This window comes from Dermacentor andersoni, chromosome 7 (genome assembly GCF_023375885.2).
Source record: "Dermacentor andersoni chromosome 7, qqDerAnde1_hic_scaffold, whole genome shotgun sequence".
In the NCBI taxonomy this organism is placed as follows: domain Eukaryota; kingdom Metazoa; phylum Arthropoda; class Arachnida; order Ixodida; family Ixodidae; genus Dermacentor; species Dermacentor andersoni.
Window position 1 is genome coordinate 137,207,992 of NC_092820.1, and position 21,362 is coordinate 137,229,353.

The following is a 21,362-nucleotide window of genomic DNA, read 5'->3' on the forward strand; positions in this document are numbered from 1 at the left end:
GCGGAAAGTCAAATTTACTTAGATTAACATATACTTCAGCATCTTTTTAGAGAGCATTCGTTCTCCGCTTAAGTACTGTTTATCGGAAATCTAGTGGTGGCGATGTAATTTCTTCTAATATACACATTTCACCTTAAGTTATCATTTTACCCTAGACACTGCTTTGGCGCATATTTTTGCATGCCTTCGTATTGCGTTACGAGTTGTCACGCACAGTGTCCCTATGGTTCTAAACTTGTTGGCATATTTTTGTTTTTATTTGACTGCTTTATCAATAGTTGTGACATCGCGAATGCAGGTTATTCAGTAACCACCCCCCCTCGCTTGGTATTCATGCAGCTAGCCGACAGTCAGAGAGCAGCAGTCAGTCAGGCGACATCTGCTCTGGAGCTCCGATGATGCACATTTCGCCGGGGGACCACGTCCCTCTTTTAGGGCACTTTGTGAGTCCCGGCAGGCCATGACGCCATTATCGAACTCCTCCACACTTCACCTCGAGCTCCCAATCATTCCACAAGCAAAAGCGGAGCAAGACAAACGTGCACACTTGACAGTTTGACACTTGACACTCGGGTCGTATACATTACACTGCGTTTGAGCTTGTAGCCGCATCAACGCAAAGTAAAACTCATTCAGTAAATCTGGCCTCACGTGTTTTAGTCTAGTCACATGCGAGGCCAAGGTCATTTGCGTTACCTCAGCGTTCTTTTTTATTTTATTTTTTGGCTATGGGGCACTTGGTATTAGCCTCCAGTACAAGAAGTATATGAATAACGAATTTCGAGGCAAAGAAAATAAATTTCTGAAATTTCTGAGTCATTCACCACAACTTCGCTATGTTATCAAACGCTGCAGCTGTTTCAAACTGCTCTTGCATACAAAGTCGCCCTAAGAATCATCAGCAGAATAACTAAGTGTATTTCAGGACAAAAGCGTCTCCCGGAGATGTCCACTCAGTCATGTCGTACGTCAACTAAATCCTAGTAATGCCCGCAAGCGTTCTTACCTTACTATAAGATTTAATGCTGCGTTGCCATTGACTTCGCTTTATTAGTTTCTTTCAACAGAGCAGTGCTTATCCTTTAGCCGTTACATACCCTGCCCAGCACCAATTGTTCGTCTCAGGCTCAGCTAGAATATTATGTACATGTACGTACATTTTATACCTATTTCATTCGGAAAGGAATCTTACATCATATTCCGACTGTAATTAATCCCCGTCCTTTCACCAGAAAAGATCCCGCTTTTATCTTGAACCTTTCCAAAAAATATATGCGAAATATTCGTGTTAGCAGGGTATACCGAGCTAAAAACAACGAGTCCTAAGAAGTATGCCGTAAGAAAACAAAATACAAAAAATAGAGCTGCTACCCCGACGAAGGGGAGGAGTTCGTTCGGACGTCCTGAAGTAGTAGCACATTTATATATTTAGATGCGATCGACCATACCGTGACGAACTCCCCAGTTCTCGTCAAGTTTTGGTTTGAACCTCCACGATGAATGACCGAGTCAGACGTTAACATTGCTTAGGCTTACACCTCCGCGTATTAATCAATCAGACATCCATTTCAACGCACACTACACGACTCGTCTTTGTGGCATTAGCAAAGTTCTACCGTCCTTGTAAATGAAAAATCTAGTAGGTACTCTTGAGAGCCTGTTGAATAGTGTTCTTTTTCTTTTTCTTACTTTCTTTTTCTTGCTCTCTGCCTAGAATATTGAGCAAACTCAGTCACCAGATAACCAAATCCAGCTTCAGCAATCGAAAAAGGACACATTAACACGTAGGGTTGATAATGTATTTATTGCTTGAAGAAAAAAAAATGTGTACGCTGCAGCTGCTTGGCTCTCTAGTTTTGATTGTCCAACGTCAGTTACGTGTGCTTAGAATGTACCATTTGAGCGTGATAGGGGAACAATCTAGCCAAATTTGGCTCACCGAGCAGTAGTTAAACGACGTGTTATTTTCATGTTTTATCTATGTCGGTAACTTTGTTTTACCTGCACGCTGGTGCATGTTATCTGGCGTCACATGGCTTTGTTGATAAAGGCTAAAGTAAATATATATATACATATATATATATATATATATATATATATATATATATATATATATATATATATATATATATATATATATATATATATATATATATATATATATATATAATATATATATATATATATATATATATATATATATATATATAATATATATATATATATATATATATATATGCGAAGGTTCGGTACGCAATCTCGTAACTAAAAACTGCGCACTACTTTGGCCGTCATAACAGCCAAGTGAAAACAAGTAGCCGGCCTCAATCATGGTGTCATCGTCTCCTATACATGACAATGGAAGGAGAAATTGAAAATCGAAAATACGCAATGGGCGAAATAATGCTCTTAATTCTGGCCGTTATGGATCCCTTAATGCAAGTGTTTAAGCTTAGCGATGGTTTTCACACGGCAACGCACGTATCCAAGGCGATGCGTTACAGCCTGAAACAACTATAGGCTTAGTGAGTCGGAAACAACTAGCCAAATTTATCAAACACGACGCTCTGTTGCCCGATCTTCCAAGTGGACACGCGAGCATCAGGGAAGGTCAAAGCCTGTTGCGTCTTTCACTTGCTGTGAGCCTAAGATATAATATGAAAAGCGGCCAATTCATCGTCAGGCGAGAAGCTGACACTTGGACGGATGTCGCCATCCCCCCTGATTATACTAAGCAGGACGCTCGCATTCCGCTATATGCCACGCTTCTTGCATATACGTTTTCTCTTAGCGTCCGACGTTCAGCAGGCCGCTAAGCACTCAGCTAAAGCAATCACAAACAGCGTTTCCACTAATTCAAAATGCAAACGTGCGTGTCCGGTGATGCAAGAGAATGGTACACGCAGACTGCGATCCCACGTGGGAGTTACGAGAGAATGGTTATTTGTACGAAGTAAGCATGTTGACAACTAGTTTGTCGCAGTGTTCTCCACAGACTATTTATTCCCAAAGTAAAGACGTCACCATATCTTTGCAGAAACGGAGCATTCGTTTAGAAAGACCGAAAGTCGAGCAAATCGGTAGGGCTATAAAAGATAAGCAAGAGCAGGCGCGAACAAAGAGAAAAGTATGCGCTCTAAGATATGTCTACACTCTTGGGGCGTAACTTGTACCCAAAACATAATCGTCATCTGTCTTGCTGGCGTTTCCATTTTTGAGCGCTCGCTGTACATTCCTGTCAAGAATGCTATGCCACGCGGATAATACGCACGCCGTTCGTGACCTGGAAGAATGGGACGCGCAGCGTAAAAAACAAGGAAAGGCACCAGACATGGATGACGATTATTGATGCGAAAGCATCAAACAGCCCATTGAGCGAAGAGGCCAGTGGCGTTTGCGGTAGCAGCGTAATTTCCGATTGGGGGGGGGGGGGGGGGGGGGCTGCGACGCCACGTCACGAGCATGTTCTCGTGACGCTGGCTCTCGCTTGCTGGCTCGGGCCTCGGCGGAGCAGGGCGGGCTAAAGGGGACACCCACTGCCGCGGCAGTGCGTGAGGGGAGAGGGCATTGCCGCGACGCCACGTCAACCTCCCTCTCGCGCTCGGAAGCCTGTCTTATCCGCTCGTTCCTTGTCCGCGCAAGCTCTCAACTAGGTTTTAACTGCGACTCTGTAAGGTCAAACCGAAACGTTCCAAGCGCCTCAACGCGGCCGCTTGCCTGCGAGGAGTTTACAGCTCGAACGACTGCTCAGTGGCATTAAGTTGGACGTTAATAGTTTCGCATTCATAACTTATAAGAAGCGCATAAGTGTCCCCGGATTTCTGTTTGGGTGCTAGATAAGCTTTAAAGCGCAATTCTTTTTTTTTTTTTAGTGAAGAACGAGAAGCTTGTGCTTGTGTTGTCGTTCTCCTTGTACTTGTGCCCATGTTTGCACGCCTGCCTTTCCTTACCATGAACATTCGTTCCCCTCCAAGTGGCGTCGTCAAATCTTCCATACTTCTACTTGCAGTATCCAGGCTTAGTTCATAATAGCGCTGCTTTCAGCAAAGCAACGTTTCCTACGTGAGTGGCTCTCGACCATTCTCTGTTTGACGGGATCGACATCGCAGAATATGGATGGCGTTCGCTAATGACAGCTCAGAAAGGATTGATCTGCACCTCATAAATGACGATGACATCTGCGATTACAGCAAAAGCAATAGGCTAGAGTCACTCCCAAAAGCTGCTTTAGCGTTTTGGGTAAGAAAGCCCTGATATAAGAGATGATAAGAGATGATAAGTGAACTATCAAGATAAAGATCAGCGCTGCATGCCCGCAGAAGCTATTTAGTCCTTGTTGCACGTTTGGATCCGTTTCAATGCCCGCTTTTATTTTTGTCACGCTCTTCTTTCCGTCTTTATTTTCCCTTCCCCTAGTGCAGGGTAGCAAACCGGAGGTTTTAAGTCTGGATAACCTCCCTGCCTTTCTCTCATTTGTATCTCCCCCTCCTCTCTACTCGACTGGGAAATTATTTATCGCCTCTGCTTTACCTGTGTGAACTCGTTTGTGCGATTTCAGTTAACAGCTTTAGGCTACTAACAGTAGTTGTTGTTTACCTCAAGTAGCGATTCATGCAGAACGAGAGGGCCAGGGGAGAATTGAAAACTATACCCCCCCCCCCCCCCCCCAGAACATAACGCGCCGAGAAGTGTCAGTGTTATCATGGCACCCACAAGAAAGCGTTCACACGTGTTGTAATTTCATGAAGCCGGAAGATTATGTGAACCTTCTTAAAGGTTAACAGCTCCGCCGAAAGAATGTTCCCTTTCTGCAGTTCTTTTACTAGAGTCATGCTAAACTGGTCTAACAAGTTTCATCGGAGCTTTTTCAACGGCAATCGTCGATATGACAAGAGAACTGAAATTCAAGGAAAGTAAATAAACTGATAGGGTGCAGCTTAGTGCAGTGAGGAACATTATACTGCCAGTTTTTCGATCAGGCGAGTAATGACAGTCGCAGCATTGCTATCCTCCACATTTTTATGACGGGTGACTCTGGCTGGACCTTCGAGTCTTGAACAACGGTGGGCTGCTTCGAATAAGAGCAGTAGTCAGAAGTGAGAAGCGACAGAACTGACGTAAGATATAAAGGTTAAGTCAGAAGACGCACGAAGTCTTCGCAATAGAAGTGCGTTGTAGTTGGAGTCGAGTGTTTTACGATCGTCGAGTTGCACTTTTCTGTGTCGGCGTGCAGTACTCTCCCTCCCTTCTCCTCATCCCTTCAACACTTTCCCTCTGTGTCGGGTAACAAACAAATTGTAAGGCCAGCGTCAAAAGTTTTGAGGACCGCGGCATCTGAGAAAACGTTGAATTTCTGAACAGCGAGCAGAACCGCACACTACAGTGGTTCGTATATCGTATATTATGTAGCACAGGCTGGAAGTTTGAATACAAGGCTGCGTGCCCAGGCGGCGAAATGATCAGCTTTTGCTCATATGCCGCGCTGTGTAAAATTTTTGCCGCCGACTGTTCATCCCAAATGCAAGACTACGCGTTTTCTTTTACAGCTACGTTAGCGTTACCATCTGCAATGACATTAACTGCTTTTTCAAAAATAGTAAGGTTGCGATTTCACGCTATTTTCATTTCTCGCATCTCAAGCTTGACACCGTAGAAACTGCCCGAAAGTACTACTCCAGTCTGCAACACTCCTGGCGGTTTGGCGTTAGCCACGAGTGACGGTCTTATGGCACGCTGGCGGTGAAGGACTTGAGCAGCAGGATGAAGCTCTTGGGCGCGTTCTCTTTAGAGTTGAGCGCGGGAAGCTTCTCGAGCGCGGTGCACTCGTCGGAGCCGCTTTCGTAGCGGCCGCAGAAGACCTTGACCAGGTTGTGCAGGACGTGCTCGGCCGTCTCGCGGACGTACTGGATCGCCTTGGGGTCCTTGCAGTTCTCCCTCAGGCTGGACTGCTTGCAGCTGAACAGCTTGCTGTACTCGCTGAACAGTACGAGAAAGAAACAGAAAAAACATATATCTTGAAACGTGTAATACAGCATCTCCACTGTAGGTGTCTACCATATTCACCCTTTAGTAGGGACGCTGTGGCTTACTTTAATCCCTCAATAATGGCTTGCTCGTTGGCTTGACAAGCGAAAATGTTTTCTTTAATGCGGATGTCACACGGCGCACTTTCTATCGCGATTGAGCCCGATCGGAACCCAATTTCTCGATCGGGATTGGCCCCTTTGCGCAAGCTGCGGAAAGTAGCACATCGTGGTCGAGATAGTTCCGACCGAGAGTGTTCAATCTGGCGATCGAAAGGGCACCATGTGACACCCGTATATCTAGGTAGAAATGGCACAGAACAAGAGAATAAGTAAAGATAAGACGACAGGACAGGTTCAGACTACAAGAGGCACCTGGCCTGTCATCTACGCTAATTTCTTGTGTTTTGTTTCTACTAAGATGAGCCTGCACCAAATAGGCCAACAAGAAGTCCTGCATTCGTATAAATTGAATTCAGTATAATAATTCATAATGCTCACAAGAAATACGTATAGTTACACTGGAATACAAACAGCAAGTGCAATTCACTTCCGCAACTGCAGGAGTACAAGAAACTCAAGTTTACAATCACGATATTATGTACCAGTTCACCGCAGTATGGCAGATCCCTAAATGGACGACAAGGAGACGATGACTGATGACACAGTAGTGGGATCTCATGTTATGTTTTTGCTATTTCGCTAAAGTTGGTTGCACGTTTGAGTTTCCAATTATTATCAGGAACTTCAAACCTTCGCCAAGCAAGTCCACTGTGTACAGCTATATTTCGTGTACATTAGTTAGTAATACCTGTTACGACTGTCTAAGACTTCTGAAGTTTGTTGATTTTTTACTGCACTTCTCATCAAAGCACCAGAGAAGACAGTGTTCTTTTCGTTCAAACATATCCCGCAATTCCAACTGAAATAAATGTGGAGCTGTTCAGTCGCACTATCTAAGGTCGATCAATCTTGTCACCACCTAAAATGAGGGAACTGCAATTACAGTATGAAGCAATGTCGTGCTCCCTAGCTCTAGATAGCCAATACAATTCGGCACAAAAATATCGAAAGTCGTTACTAGAGAAAAAAACGCACTAGGCACAAATTTCAGCTGCTGAGTTTGTGTCGTTTTCATCTAACCCCTTCATTTTATCCCTGTCCCTTACTCCATTCCATGTACACAGTTACTGAGGTGCCAAGAATCGAGTGAGACAGTCGGTGGTGATAATGATGATGACAATCCTCAACATAGCAGAGTGTGGGTGTAGGCCATTTGGTGATTCATGATTTTGGGAAGTTACCGTACAGTACCGCTTCGTGTTGTCCCTTTCTTCAAGTCGCGTGTGTTGCTTGCGGTAACTTCCCAAGATCAACAATTCTCAAGCATGGCAAGTACTCATAATGAAGTAATAAGCATAAACACTGGAAAGAAAAAAATGAATAATGAAAAAAGAAATGAAAAAAATGCAGAAAAATGTGGACAAGAAAGAACAGTGGGCAATAGAGTAATCAGACCAGATTACGTAAAGGAAAGAGAAAGTTCATACAATGATTCTGATCACATACAATTTTGAATAGTGACAATAAATACATAAAATAAAGCAACATGGTAAGCGTTTTGTAGCTTGTTCAACGTCGCATACAGAATCCAACACACTGCTATGGCTAAAACCCTGTCGCGAGGCCCCAGCTGAAAGTAAAGCAACAACGCATAGGCCCAACCCAAGCTACCACAATCTTTCCCTGTAAATAATCACTATCCGCTCCTCCTCTTTCTTCCTCTCCTCTCCTTCCCCCAATTCTGGCTTCTTAACAAAAAACTGCCGATTAATCAATGTGTTTTAACGGCCCAAAGCAAAACAGAGGCTATCAAAGGCTGTGTAATGGACGTCTGTGAACAAACTTTGACCACATGGCGTTCTTCAATGTATACGTTTTGCTCGGTACACAAGCGTTCTCGCCTTTAATGAGAATACTATCGTTAGCATACTAACTACTAGGACATTGTAACGTTCAGCTTATATCGTATCAGTGGCTCTGTGGCTTCATACTTTCAATATACCTCCAATTTCTGGGTCGCTGGAGTATCACATTGCATCTGCCCTGTTCACGTCAGTCAGGTGCCTCACACCAACACGTGTATTTTGCAGTGTTGTTCTCGCTTAGACTAATCCACATATATTCTTGCCAGGGTAATATATTTATTTATGTGATAGGGATAATTATGGACGCCATACCGCATGTTTCCGCACGTCATCTATTACGAATGTTCTACCATATTATATTGAACGTTGTTCACTCCTATACATAAAAAATTGTTTTCTTACTTATTAAGTTATTAGATTCTGCATTTGTATCCTGTTCGACGTTTAAAGTATCTTTACTTCTTCACCAGCTCCTCCACTAATTTTGTTATGACAACGTATCCTATCTCTAAAGAATCTTTAGCAATCACGTGACCTAGAACCACCCTCCGCATACTCATTTGCATTATTATTATTATTATTATTATTATTATTATTATTATTATTATTATTATTATTATTATTATTATTATTATTATTATTAACACACCAAACTTGATGCTCATTCCCCTCCACAGGAATGCTGCCAACGCGGCCCGCAACCAAACCCGCGACCTCGTACTAACCGACAGAGTGCCATCGCCCCCGAGCCCCGTCGGTGTCTCTTCACAAACGAGTTGCAAGGCTTGCTTGTAGCAAATATCATTACAGAGCCTGCATAGGTGCAAAAGCGTGGCGCCGTCCTCCGTCGTAGAAGAGCGAGACGCGGTCTCCCAAATGCTTAAACATACCAGCACGCGTAGCGTATCCTCTGCTTGGGCGGCGCCTCGAGCGCGATCCGGTACAGGTCCTCCCGGAAGGCCTTCACGCACTTGTGGATCCGGTCACCGGCCTTGTTCAGGCAGGGGGCGCTCTTCAGGTATCCTGCACGCATCGACAGCAATGTGCGAAACAACATCGAGGGGATTGATTGATTGTATTTCTGTCGATGAATCTTTAAAGCTTTGCTGCTACCTCGTTTCGAGTACATTTTGCGGCGTGTCTGTTTGAATGTACACAGATGTAGGGACAAAACAATGCGGGTTCCGCGAGCGGCGTGCCAAACATCATTCAAGCGCGATTTAACGAAGCTAAGCGCCTTCTGTCGAGACGTGGCACTGCGCATGCGCGCGCTTCGATTGCTCGTGTGCCGGCCGCTAAGCCCACTTATTGCCATCGTGCTGTCGGAGCCGGAATGGTTTTCAGAAGATGCGGAAAGCGCTGTCCTGTTGCGGCCGACGGAGCGCGCAGCACATTGTCACAGGTCACAACGTCCTATAACGTGACTGCAGTCGTCGCGATTTCGGCAGCGTCCTTGCAAAGACTGAGCGTAGCCACAGGTACGCGACAACCGAAGGACGCGCATGCGCACTACCGCGTCTCGACAGAAGGCGCTTGCTTACAAGAGCCGCAAGAATCCGGTTCTTTTGTACACGCTTTGCGGGTCTTGTTATTATTTGGTTCCGCCTGTACTTCGTTATTGTTACGCAATGGCCCCATCACGTCCGATCGACAAAAGAAAGAACATACCTTATCTGTATAGAAAAGTTCAAAGCGACAAGGGAACGGAGGGGGAAAAAAAGGAATCTGTTATCTTAGTCTGTGTTTTCTCCACCCCCACGCACGGAGTATGATGAAGGGGCCAGGTTTTGACCGAGAAAAAGTTTGAGCAAAGTACAGGGAGGACTAGGACTAATTTTGTTTATTCCCCATAGCGTTGGCTGTGCTTACTGGTATGCCCAAACACGGTACATGCAATCAGCCTTAGTCTTGAACATCTGTGTAGTACTATTTTGATATGTCTTTCACTTGGTCCCCTAGCAACACCACGGTAAGCTTTCTTTCCACTGTGTCGTTACCATTATTTTTATTTTTTTTGTCTGGATCTTCCATGAGTGACAAAAAAAAAACGATATGAATTTATGTCTTAGATTAGGGCAAAGCCGGCAGAACAGTGAAAAAGAAAATCATGCATGACACCTGTTTGCTCACTAGGACACCTGGGCGCGACAGCAGCATGGGTACTGGGTAGTGCATTCTATACGTTACGCTTGTGGTCCGGGTGCGTAGCGTCGCACTTCCGCTCCGTCTCCTCCTGCAGCGTTATCAATGCCGTGACGGCCGAGCCGCGAAAGAAGCCCAGAAGGCAGCGCTCCGAGTACTCGTTGGCGCACTCGATGCCCTTCAGCTGACGCCTGCAAGAGTTTCGTAACGTGTACTCAGTAGAATCAGTACAAAATATCAAGGACAGCCAAGCAATGGAAATATAAAATCTGACTTTTTTTTATCGACATAACTCAATTAGAGGCGTTAGCACCGTGAGATAATACCGGCGATATTCTGGGAATACTAATGTAGCGCGAACAAGAGGACACAAAGACAATGCACAAATACACATACACGGCAAGCTGTGCCTGGATGTATATGTGTTTACATTAGATATTCCAGGAAGGCATCCCAGAAGGTCGCTTTGTGATACCAGCCGGCCACTCCCTTTGAAAAGCTCCTGTACTTCCACTCATTATCTGCAATGGGCTCAGACCCATAGTCAAGCTCTTGTAGAGGCCTGAACATCGCTGCAATGTGAAACAAGTTTGATTTGATTTCCGACGAGAAACATGGAAAAAAATCACCGACGATTGCAATACTACCTAATGCGAAATTTGAGCGCAGTTGTATACATGTTTTCATTTTGCGAAATATTTGCTGGCGTGGACAATATCTCGTTCGGCACGATGCAAGCGGAGCGAAGGGTGACGCGACTGCCTCGCTAATCGGGAGATCGCGAGAGGCAGCGCTTGGGTGACGCGAGGGCGCGATTCACAGCAGCCGCCGCAGACAGACCTCCGCTCATGCAGTGCTTTGTTTCCGTATATGGTATCGGTGGCGTCATTGGTGAACAGACGACGCACAATACTCTGGCGCCATCTTGTAGCTATCGTCGCCGCAAAGCCCGTCTTGCGCGACACCACGCTCTTTTTGTCACGCTTTCGCCATACCCTCCTCCTCCAGTTTCCGCCTCATGGTTCCGCTGCACCCTCCTCTTCTGCTTTCCTCCTCACGCTCTCTTCGCTATCGCCGTCTTTTACCCGCGCTCCGCGTTCACTCTTTCGTCCTTCGCTGTGTCCGTTCGCTCGGTTACGAGGGAGCCGAGGAACGACGCCGATGCCGACGCTCGCCGCAGGAACGGGCGCCTAGGAGCTGCGCTCTAGTATATTACTGTAATATCACCTAGGCGCTGTGGGTAAAATAGATGAGTAAATAAATAAGCTTTGCAGAGGTAAAACAAATAAGTTACAAAATGACAAGTACAATAAATCCCCAACTCACGAAAAGCCACAGCAGTGCAGCACAATTTGAGAGGGCTCAAACGTTATACTTCTCCCAAAAATGTCATGACCATAAATCTACACATTGCATCCATATTCTCACCAGGAATAAATGTGCACGCACTTCTTATTATAATATAGATTTCTTAGCGCTGATCCATGTTCAAGCTCTGTAAGCTGCGAAAGAATTTACGTGCGGGATAGTTGATGTGGTCACATAAGTACGTACCATCACGTGACAGAAGTAAAGAAGGGACAGACAAGAAGCGCTGCTGTTCTGCAAGCCATTACCGCTGTCCTTGCATGAGCTAGATCTCCGCCCGGCGCTATCTGCACCTTATCGGGCATGCAGAAAGCCCTGACTGTGAGGAGCGTGATATACGCAAGACTACAGAACCGGTCTTGTGCATCTGTTTGACCGTGGAATACTCAAGTTGATCAAAGTTGGTCCAACAAATGTCCAAGTTGACCAATAAACGTTTGTCTTGAAAGGTTCTGTCGGACCTCAGCCGGGCCCTTGTCGTCAGCGTGATGTTCTAAAGGCTCTCATCAAATTCTTGCAAGAGAGTGGTCGGTATTTAAGACTTTCGAGAGATTAACTGTTCATTCACCGCATTTTCGTCTCCATCATGAACACATTTTCTCTATCTTTAAACTCATTTTACAATGATGATTAGCAAGTCGAACCCTTGGTTCAGGGTAATGTGTTGCCTTTTCTATCATAATTATATATCTATCTATCTATCTATCTATCTATCTATCTATCTATCTATCTATCTATCTATCTATCTATCTATCTATCTATCTATCTATCTATCTATCTATCTATCTATCTATCTATCTATCTATCTATGCTTTCAATTTACTGCTTTCAAATGGCACGTGCCGAGCTCTCTGAGACTTTAATGCCAAAAATACACACAGATTAGCTATTATATTTTGATAGGTTGGTTCCGTCATTATGAAAACGCTTAGCTGTTAAAAATGCAGCAAGGAGTAAGCACAATGTCAGGTCATGCTTTTGCATACTGATATTCCCTCTTCGAGTCTGAATTCCACGGCATCGGTAATTTTTCACGAAAAGACATGGCAGGTGAAGGCTTAGTTCTTGCTCGAGTTATTTCTCAAGCTGTACAGCGGCAAAAGCGACGTGCTTGGTGTCGGCTTAAATTTTGTCCATCTTCGGCCTGTTTTCTTGCATAAAGCGTGCCTGCAAATGTCCTTAAGATGTACTCTTGTGTGCGGTCTTTGCGCGTGTGTGCGCCTGCATGCGTGTCTGTACGTGCATGCGTGTGTTTGCGGGCGAAGGGGAGGGGGCACTCGTGCGAGCAACAGCGTGAGTGTCGTTACAAAGTTTGAACGGATAATACGTTCCAGCGTGAAACACGAAATATAACGTTCAAATACAGTGTCTTTTGTTGCCACACTCACTTGCAGCTTTCCGCTAGGTGCGTCTCGTTTTCGGGCAGGCGTGGTCCATGGCCAAAAGCTATGAACTCGGTCCCGCAGGCGTCGATGGCGTCATCCCCACAGTTCGGGTCGTCGCGCACGTACTTGGCTCCTGTCCACAGTCGAGGATCAACAACGCCATCGGTTAGTTGTCAAGTTGAGGAGCAGATTTTTTTTAAAACGTGACGCGGTCTCGAGTCGTGAGCGAAACCCAAACAGGAAAGATCACACACGAGGAAAAGGAGATACAAAGTTTCGTTCATTCGCATCGTATGGATAGTCACCTTTTATTTTTTTTTAATTTTTTATCCTTAGAACGTTCTACGTAATACATTAGCGTTTCGGCTGACAGCTTCCCTAAAGCGTCTTTCCAGCTGTTCGCAACTATTTCAAATGGGATTGAGTGCATTTTTGGACACGTTTCCGTGGAGGATATCTCAAAAGCGGTCAAAAGTGGTCATCGGATCTCTGCCATGCAGAGATGACTTCACTACTGCTTGGCTCCAATTTCGCAACTTAGCCATGTGTCCTGAAATGAATAAATAAATAGTTAATCAGTTTGTCCTTTTAATTGGCTACCTGGGTGTTACGGGACGATTCAACGTACAATTTACGTGCGCCTCTTCAGGTGATCCCGCTCAACAGGTTCAATAGCACTAAATACTTGAAGCCATCTTTTTATGTGTCCAAATGAAAAAATAATACTTGCTGGCTCTCCCGTAATCGAGAGTAGAAGTAAGCATGAAATGGCAACCGGCAAAGCAGATTGGTTGGAGATTATACTAGTCAGAATCTTAAGATGGCTATGGAAAGAAGAATGATAGGTGTAACGTTAAGGGATAAGAAAAGAGCAGATTGGGTGAGGGGACAAACGCGAGTTAATGACATCTTAGTTGAAATCAAGAAAAAGAAATGGGGCATGGGCAGGACATGTAATGAGGAGGGAAGATAACCGATAGTCATTAAGGGTTACGGACTGGATTCCAAGGGAAGGGAAGCGTAGCAGGGGGCGGCAGAAAGTTAGGTGGACGGATGAGATAAAGAAGTTGGCAGGGAGAACATGGCCACAATTAGCACATGACCGGGGTAGTTGGAGAAGTGTGGGAGAGGCCTTTGCCCTGCAGTGGGCGTAACCAGGCTCATGATGATTATGATGATGATAATAAAATGGCTGTAGTGCATGTTCGCAACGGCATACCCATCTACCCCACACCACACCACGCTATACTGTGCACTAGTCCATATGGACGCTGCCCAGCTAGAAGAGGAATGAATTGATTTCCGTCGTTTTACCGGCCAAAACCACGATTTGATATTGAGTCACGCTGTAGTGGGGGACTCCGGTTTAATTTTGACCTCCAGGGGATCTTTAACGTCTCCCCAATACGTGAGACACGGGCGTATTTGCATTTCTTCTCCATCAAAATGCAGCCGGCACGGACGGGGTTTGATCCCGTGACCTCGTGCTTAGCAGCGCAACACCATAATCGCTAAGCCAGCACGGCGTGTGAGGCGCCTTTATAAGGAGGCGCCACGCAGCGTGGTGCCATCTCTCGAGATGACGCAAAACCTGCGCCGCAGAACTCGCTGGCTGCTGGCGTTCAGAGCTCAGCGCCAAAACATGAAAATTAAGTATATTGTGCCCTGTATCTGCCTCTTGAGCGTCGCTATAGGAAAGGACAAATAAAGCTTCGGCGTGCTAAAACTTACAGATTGAGTGATATTGTGAAGAAATATTATGAAAAACTCGGTAGCAATATTTTACGGTCGGCCATCATTTTGATGCCGAATTTCGACGGCCTTGTTTTCGTCATACCAGCGATGCCGAGGGCCGTATCTTGTCGGTGGATCTTGATTGTGGCATCCGAATTGTTAATGTTGATGCTCCAAACCAGTCTAGAAATCAGAGAGAGTTTTTCGCTTCATTAGAACCTTACTGGTAGGTCGCTCTCGGCTAATTCTTGTAGGCGACTTCAACTGTGTGTTATACAGGTTGATCGCGTCTCCCGTAGAGGGACTCAATCAGTTAAAGATATGCTTGGAAATGCTGTACTGTGGGAGCGCGTCGATGGGCTGGGACTGGTCGATTCTTGGCGCGTGCTTCGCCCTGGACACTCGGGAATGACTTGGACAGGAAGGTCATATGATAAGAAGCCAACAAACACTGACACCAAGGACAACATAGGGGAAAAAACTTGTGCCTAATATAATAAATAAAGAAACGATAAATTAACGGAAATGAAAGTGGATGAAAAAACAACTTGCCGCAGGTGGGCAACGATCCAACAACGTTCGCATTTCACGCGCGATGCTCCACTAATTGAGCTACCGCGGCGCCGTTTCCCGCCCACTTTCTTGGGTATTTATGTTTCCTTGTAGAACCCTGGGAGTAGAACCCTGGGAGTTTCCCCCAGCGCCACCGCTCACAGACCTTGGCGGCGGATGCGGAACACCCTTTCTGCCGCAGGCGTCACGAGAACGCGATCTTTTGGGTGAAGGCAACCGGTCAATATACCCACACGTGCTACCTGAAGGCATCAATATTGCCGGATTCGAGACCCGGATTCAAGCATCCTTAACATTTTAGATCGTCTAAATTTCCTTCAAAATGAGCCAAAGACTTGAACTACGCGAGCTTCAAGAACGTTTACTGAGCGATCAAGTACCGATATGAGAAAAGATGGTTTGAAAACCGTGACGTCACCCTGACGTATGGGCGCTGTAGTTATAGCACGAAAGTTTAAAAAATGGTACTTTGACCATCATATCGTTTTCTAGTAATTAGCCTTTTAAAGTGAAATCAATAAAGTTGAAGTGGTTAAACCATGGAGCAAGGAAAGCGTGGGAGAGGCCGGCTAGCCGGGATGAGTTGAAGAGTGTGTGGCGGAAGTAACGTGGCGTTTTTCGCAAAGGAGCACTGAAACTGGTGAGTCAAACATCATCCTTGCCATAGCAACCGCGCTCGTGCACGGAACTCTCGCTATGACTTTCGGCCTCCGAAGAGGGAAAGGAGGTTTTTCAGTACTGGTCTTTGTCGAAGCACCTTCGGTTCGCGAGACAAGCTGTGCTCGGAGGGCGGTGTGTGAGCTTCAAAGCTGTGTTTTCGGTCCGTGAGTGTCAGCCAGCAACACGTACTCACGGTGCGGGTCTTCATCGTCTTGCTCAACAGAGCCACGGAAAAAACACAGGAGCTCGCCTGCTTCACTAAAACTGTTCGAGAAGTTTTATAGGTTTTGTTCTCACGCGCGTGAGCAGCGCACACTTCCGGCGGCTCGACGCAACGCAAGTTCAAAGCTCGCGCCCATTTCCTCGGGCAAGCTGATTGGAGATGCAAATGGGAACGGCACACCAAGATGGCTACGCTTCCGGCTCCAAGGACATAACGTCAGGGAGTCTCATATTACCGCAGCCCCCCCCCCCCCGCTCCCCCGCCTTCGTGGCTTAAAGAATACTTCGTCAATCTAAACAGCTGTGCTGTTTCTCTTTAGTGAACCTTTAATTTCAAGTTAAGTTGCGAAGCCGAGAGAAAAATTACGTACTTATACCTAAATATATGCGAAATCTCACGGCAACGACCACGAAACTTTGCCTGTGGTGTCCATATAATTGCTACCGCAATAAAAATTGATTTTTTTCTTTATATCCACATTAACGTGCTCCGTAAACTTTCGCGGTCCGGTTAGCAGCAGTGAACATGCGCACGCAGGCGTACAGACCCCAAAAGACACCTGGAAACGCGCTGACCAAACTAAATAACGAAACAGAACCACGCGCTTACCGGCCTCGGAAGCGAAAGGACGTCTCGCTCAGTTAAGCGCAGTAACTGGCTCAACCCTTTCACTTCGAGGGCGCGACCCCCATTTCTTTCCTTTCGCCGCCTTCGCCGCGTCAAGAGAGCTTGGGAGGGAGAAACTGATCTTTGTTTATTGTGCCTCGTTTCTAGAGCGTGAAGCGCGTCGTTGTTCGTTATTTTTCTTCAGCTCGTTCCACCCTGAGACATAAGTTATTTGGCGAATGACAACATCACGTATCCGGCCCTCTGCATGCAGCAGTTATCCGCCACAGATGCCGGGGCCGCACCCGGCTTCGCCTCCGAGCACCTCGACGATGAACACGTGACACGGATGGACTGTGTTGCAGTAGTTGTTGCAGTTGTTGTTGTTGTCTTGTGTGTTCCTTCCTTGTCCCTTGTTTTTCAGTGCGGTTACATGATGCATTCCATTAACGACCACCAACTAGCCCGCTTATCCCTGTTAAAGTTGCAGTAGCACCGCTGCGCAGGTTCTTTTCTGACATGAATTTCCAAGACATAGTAGTAATCCTCGTTTTTTTTTTATTGAGGAACCCATAAATTATAGGGACACTAGGGCGCGTTCGCGCCGTCCTTCTGTCACCGTATCGCATGCAGGGCTCATGCGTGGAGGGTTAGGGAACGTCTCCCGAGACACGCAGTGGATTTGACTGCAAAAGCGACGAAGACTAGCGTAAGCACCTCAATCGGCCCTGCCGCAGAGTCAGTGCAGAGTTCTGCAGCTTCTGTTCTCGGCATGACCGCTGTTAAAGGAAATTCAATTCAGGGGTTGCACGTGCCAAAGCCACGATGTGATTATAAGGCATGCACGCCCGTATAGTGGCGTTGACGCAGCGATAATTTTGACCACCCGCGGCGTTCTGTTTACCGTGCACGCTACGCGTGGTACAAGGTCGCTATTTTTTTCTTGCATCTGGGCCCCGTCGAAATGCGGCCGCCGCAGCCGCGGGATTTGATCGCGCGACCTCGGGTTCTGCAACGCCACGCCAGCGCCACTGCACGCGCCTCCACGGCTGGTCACGAGCGGTGTGCGCACAACGCGTTTAGCGTTCCTGCCGAGCAGCTGCGTGCTTTATACCACACCCCGGTGCGATGCAGTGGTCCTAACTAGATGAATGTCGAGCTATGCATCCAGTAGGGCATTCTGGCGGGCTAGTTGGTTCATAGCTTTACACGTTTAGATGCATCCAGCTAATCTCTTCGCTAGGCAAGGACAAACGGCAACCACTTTTCCGTCGTTCTTACCTCGTGCACCTCCGAAATGTGACGGCGGCCACGCCGTTCCCGGCGTTGGTCATCGCGCCGCCGCTGCGGCACGTACGCCTGGTGCCTTGCCGGGGCGCCGTAGCCCGAAGCGCAGCGGCAGCGGTCTCGCGAGTTGCGTCCACGCCGTGTCGACTCGGCGTGTTATTACAGAACACCGGCCGCATATTGATGGGCCGAAATACAATAGCGCTTGTGTATAGTTACATTCGGGTGCACGTTAAAGATACCCACGTGGTAAAATTCCATCCGCAGCCCTCCACTGCGGCGTCTATCGTAGCCCCAGTGTTGCTATATAGAACTTTAAACCGCGCAAATAATTACCGCTACTTTGAGTTTGTTCGAATTTCGCAGAAAAGCTTCATTTTTACGTCCATTCTTTCTATAACACCGGGTAAAAGCAGTTACCTGCAGTGTCAAAAATAAAGCGTGAAGTTACCTCCAAAGTTACTATTAATGAAGACTAATGCCTCGATTTCAGCCTGATAGCGTATTTTCCAAGATAAACGATTATGCCGAAATTCTGCCTATAACTGCCGCATTCTCTGTAACTATAATCTATGTAGTCATTCGAAGTGTTTCCTCTGCGACCTAGATTGAGATGCGTCCGGACATATTTCCTTTACGTGGTAATGAAACTATATAGGCAAGAATTGAGGCCCGTTTTATGCATATACCATGAGACATTGTTCATAGTCCTTATGTTATCCATACTGCATGTCTTTCTAACTATAGGCGCCTGAGTTAATGTAGAGGTGTGCAGGCACGCCACATGTGTCCACCTAACCGCATTACTCAGGGTCCCTTCCATGCTGTGCTCTTGCTCGGCTTGATGCGTCGGCTCCCTACATGGTCTACACCTAACCGCGAGGTCTCGGTACCGGCACTGGGACGGTTCTTGAGCGGTTACCGCCGCCTAGAGCTGAAAGTAATGAGCAGACCCAGTCCCCCAAAAACGTCGGTTCGAAGTCCCCTTTTCTCTGCATTTATATCTTACGGAAACTCCTGAACTCGCATGTAGTTAACAATACACTGGCTCCGATCAACGGCGCGCTTAGGTTTTAGAGGAGTTCAGTGCTCAGAAGGCACTTAAGGCACGTTTATGCTTTCCGAGAACTTCTGGTTTGTACGAGCGGCTTTGACTCAAGTAGTGCCCGCGCACCGTCTCTATACCCTATCTCTCTTCCTTCTACCTCTTCCCCTTCTCCCTTCACCCAGCGTAGGGTAGCCAACCGAACTCTTGGCTTTGACTGGTTAACATCCCTGCCTTCCTTATATTCCTCTCTGTCTCTCTCTGGTGGTACTCTACTGTCCTCACATTATAGCCGTCGCTGAGGACCAGAGGTCATGGTGCCTAGACGCCGTACGCTGAGCAGCGCCAGACCACAAGCCCACAGGGAGCGGAGGAAACGTATCTTGCAGAAGACGCTGCGTGTTCGTAGTGTCCTCTTGTGCTTGCTTACATCGGGGCAAGCGTTTCTAGATTCGGCGAAGGTAGTACAACCGCGAGTTGTGTGCATGACCATGGGACTCGGTGGCGAAGACCCACGAATTTGTTTTAACGGTGCTGGGGATATAGGACAACGTTTCGCTTAACGAGTTCAAGCAAACTGCGAAACGGGGGCTGTCACGATACATAACTTGACTGCATGCAAGGCATACGAGAAGGAAAAAAAAGCTAAGCGAGAACCGAGCGCCGCTAACTGTCCAAGTGTGCGATGTCACGCATTGGAGAATGTGATGATTGTAACGGTCTCGACAGGCTGCGCGTGCTGGCGTGCGTCACGGGTAACTTTGCACACTCATACTTATCGAAGGGAAGTTTGCACACATCGCGTCGCTTACAAACTTCTGATTTGGTGCACACTGTATACGCGTAGGCTCAACGCACCTCGTGGGTTCTCTTAGATACCCCCAAAGTAAGTTAGGTCCGCCTATAATGCTATAAAGAAATGTGCGATCGATGATGAGATCAAACCTAACCATTATGCCAGGATGACTCGGATGCTTCTCGCCTGCCGAAGTAGCTCTTTGAAAGGTCTGGCGCCTGCATCACGGGCCATTCCCTCGCATTCGTCCCTCATGAGAACTAGCGCTTTGAGACGCTCTGTTTGACTTCGCTGCCTTCGGGATCGGCCCGCGCTTTTTGGTCACAAGAAACCCGGTAGCTCCAAACAGTGTGAAATGCGCCTATAATGCTGCGGCATTAAAAAGAAAAAAATTTCACCGTGTGTCGACGTCACTCACCGGCACTCAAGAGCGGGCACAGAGCCGCGCATCCGAGAAGGGTTAGCAGGCATCGCATCTTCGTCGTCGCAGGCTTCACCAGCTTTCCGGAACTACGGAGAAACAAATCCTTGGCGTGCACTTGTGACGCCTGTAGCCCGCCGTATAAACAACGACGCACGACCAGCTATAGCCGAGGCGGCACCACGTCACTGGCCGTCGTGGTCGGGCGCTTTTTCAACGGTGAGCCACGCCGGCGATAGTTTCCTTGATTGGAGGGAGCGTTACCTTGACTCCGTTACGGCGCAACGCCGCGCGCGAAGCAGTCTCCGGGACGAAGCGGCGGCGGTAGCTCCTCGAGCCGCCGGGCCCTTTCTTGTCTTACGATCTCTCTCTTACCGTCGACGACGACAAGGCAAGGACGGGACCTACATGGGTCCGCTCGACGCTTTATATCTCCGTTTTTGCCGGTATTCGAGCGACGGAATAGCATACGTCCGAAGTTGAGACAGGTTTTAAAAAATAGAAAGGTTATCGATGGCAATTGTCATTTCCGTAGAAAACGATAACCCGTCTTTTCTGTCGACGCTTCTTCCTATAGTTGGTGACAACGGTAGCAGCCGTGGGTTGGCGGGAATGGTGTGTCAGTAATAGTAAAAATCCCCCAAGTAACCAGCGGAACATCAGTAGAAGTAGTTTTGTTGTTCTTCTTCGTCTTCTTCTTCAAGAGCAGCAGCAGCTGCATTGTAGCTGTAGTAGTTGGTTGTTTTAAGGCAGGAGATACAGCAATAGCATAGTAACTGTAAATGTTGTGATAGTAGTGGTAGCGGTAGCAAGTAGAGGTAGTAGGGGTAGTATCAACAACAGCCCTGCCAGCGGCAGCCGTACAACAGTAAGTAGTAGTAACAGTAGTAGTGTCCGCAGCAGCTGCAGCAGCGATGGTAGCTGTAGTAGCAGCAGCCGCTGTCGCAGGGGTAATAGAAGTCGTATCATCAACATCAGCAGAAGTATAAGCAGCAGCAGCAGCAGCAGCAGTAGCAGCAGCAGTAGTAGTAGTAGTAGTAGTAGTAGCAGTAGTAGTAGTAGTAGTAGTAGTAGTAGTAGTAGTAGTAGTAGTAGTAGTAGTAGTAGTAGTAGTAGCAGTAGTAGTAACTGAGATAGTAGTAGCTTCAACTGTAGGAGAAGTAGGAGCAGT

The 21,362-nt window shown here is 46.9% G+C and overlaps 1 protein-coding gene across 2 annotated transcripts; it reads right to left on the minus strand.

Moving 5' to 3' along the window:
• Positions 1-2,973: 2,973 nt before the first annotated feature.
• Positions 2,974-20,507, minus strand: LOC126534603 (uncharacterized). Of its 2 annotated transcripts, XM_050181876.3 has the most exons (5): positions 20,189-20,507; positions 12,850-12,979; positions 10,139-10,284; positions 8,842-8,974; positions 2,974-5,976 (listed from the first exon to the last, which is right to left on the minus strand). In XM_050181876.3, the coding sequence occupies exons 1-5, from the start codon at positions 20,244-20,246 to the stop codon at positions 5,724-5,726; spliced, it is 720 nt and encodes a 239-aa protein (XP_050037833.1). In that variant the 5' UTR covers positions 20,247-20,507; the 3' UTR covers positions 2,974-5,723. The 2 variants fall into 2 exon arrangements, with proteins under 2 accessions (XP_050037833.1, XP_054928308.1); XM_055072333.2 differs by lacking the exons at positions 10,139-10,284; positions 12,850-12,979; positions 20,189-20,507 and adding an exon at positions 9,065-10,132.
• Positions 20,508-21,362: the final 855 nt, after the last annotated feature.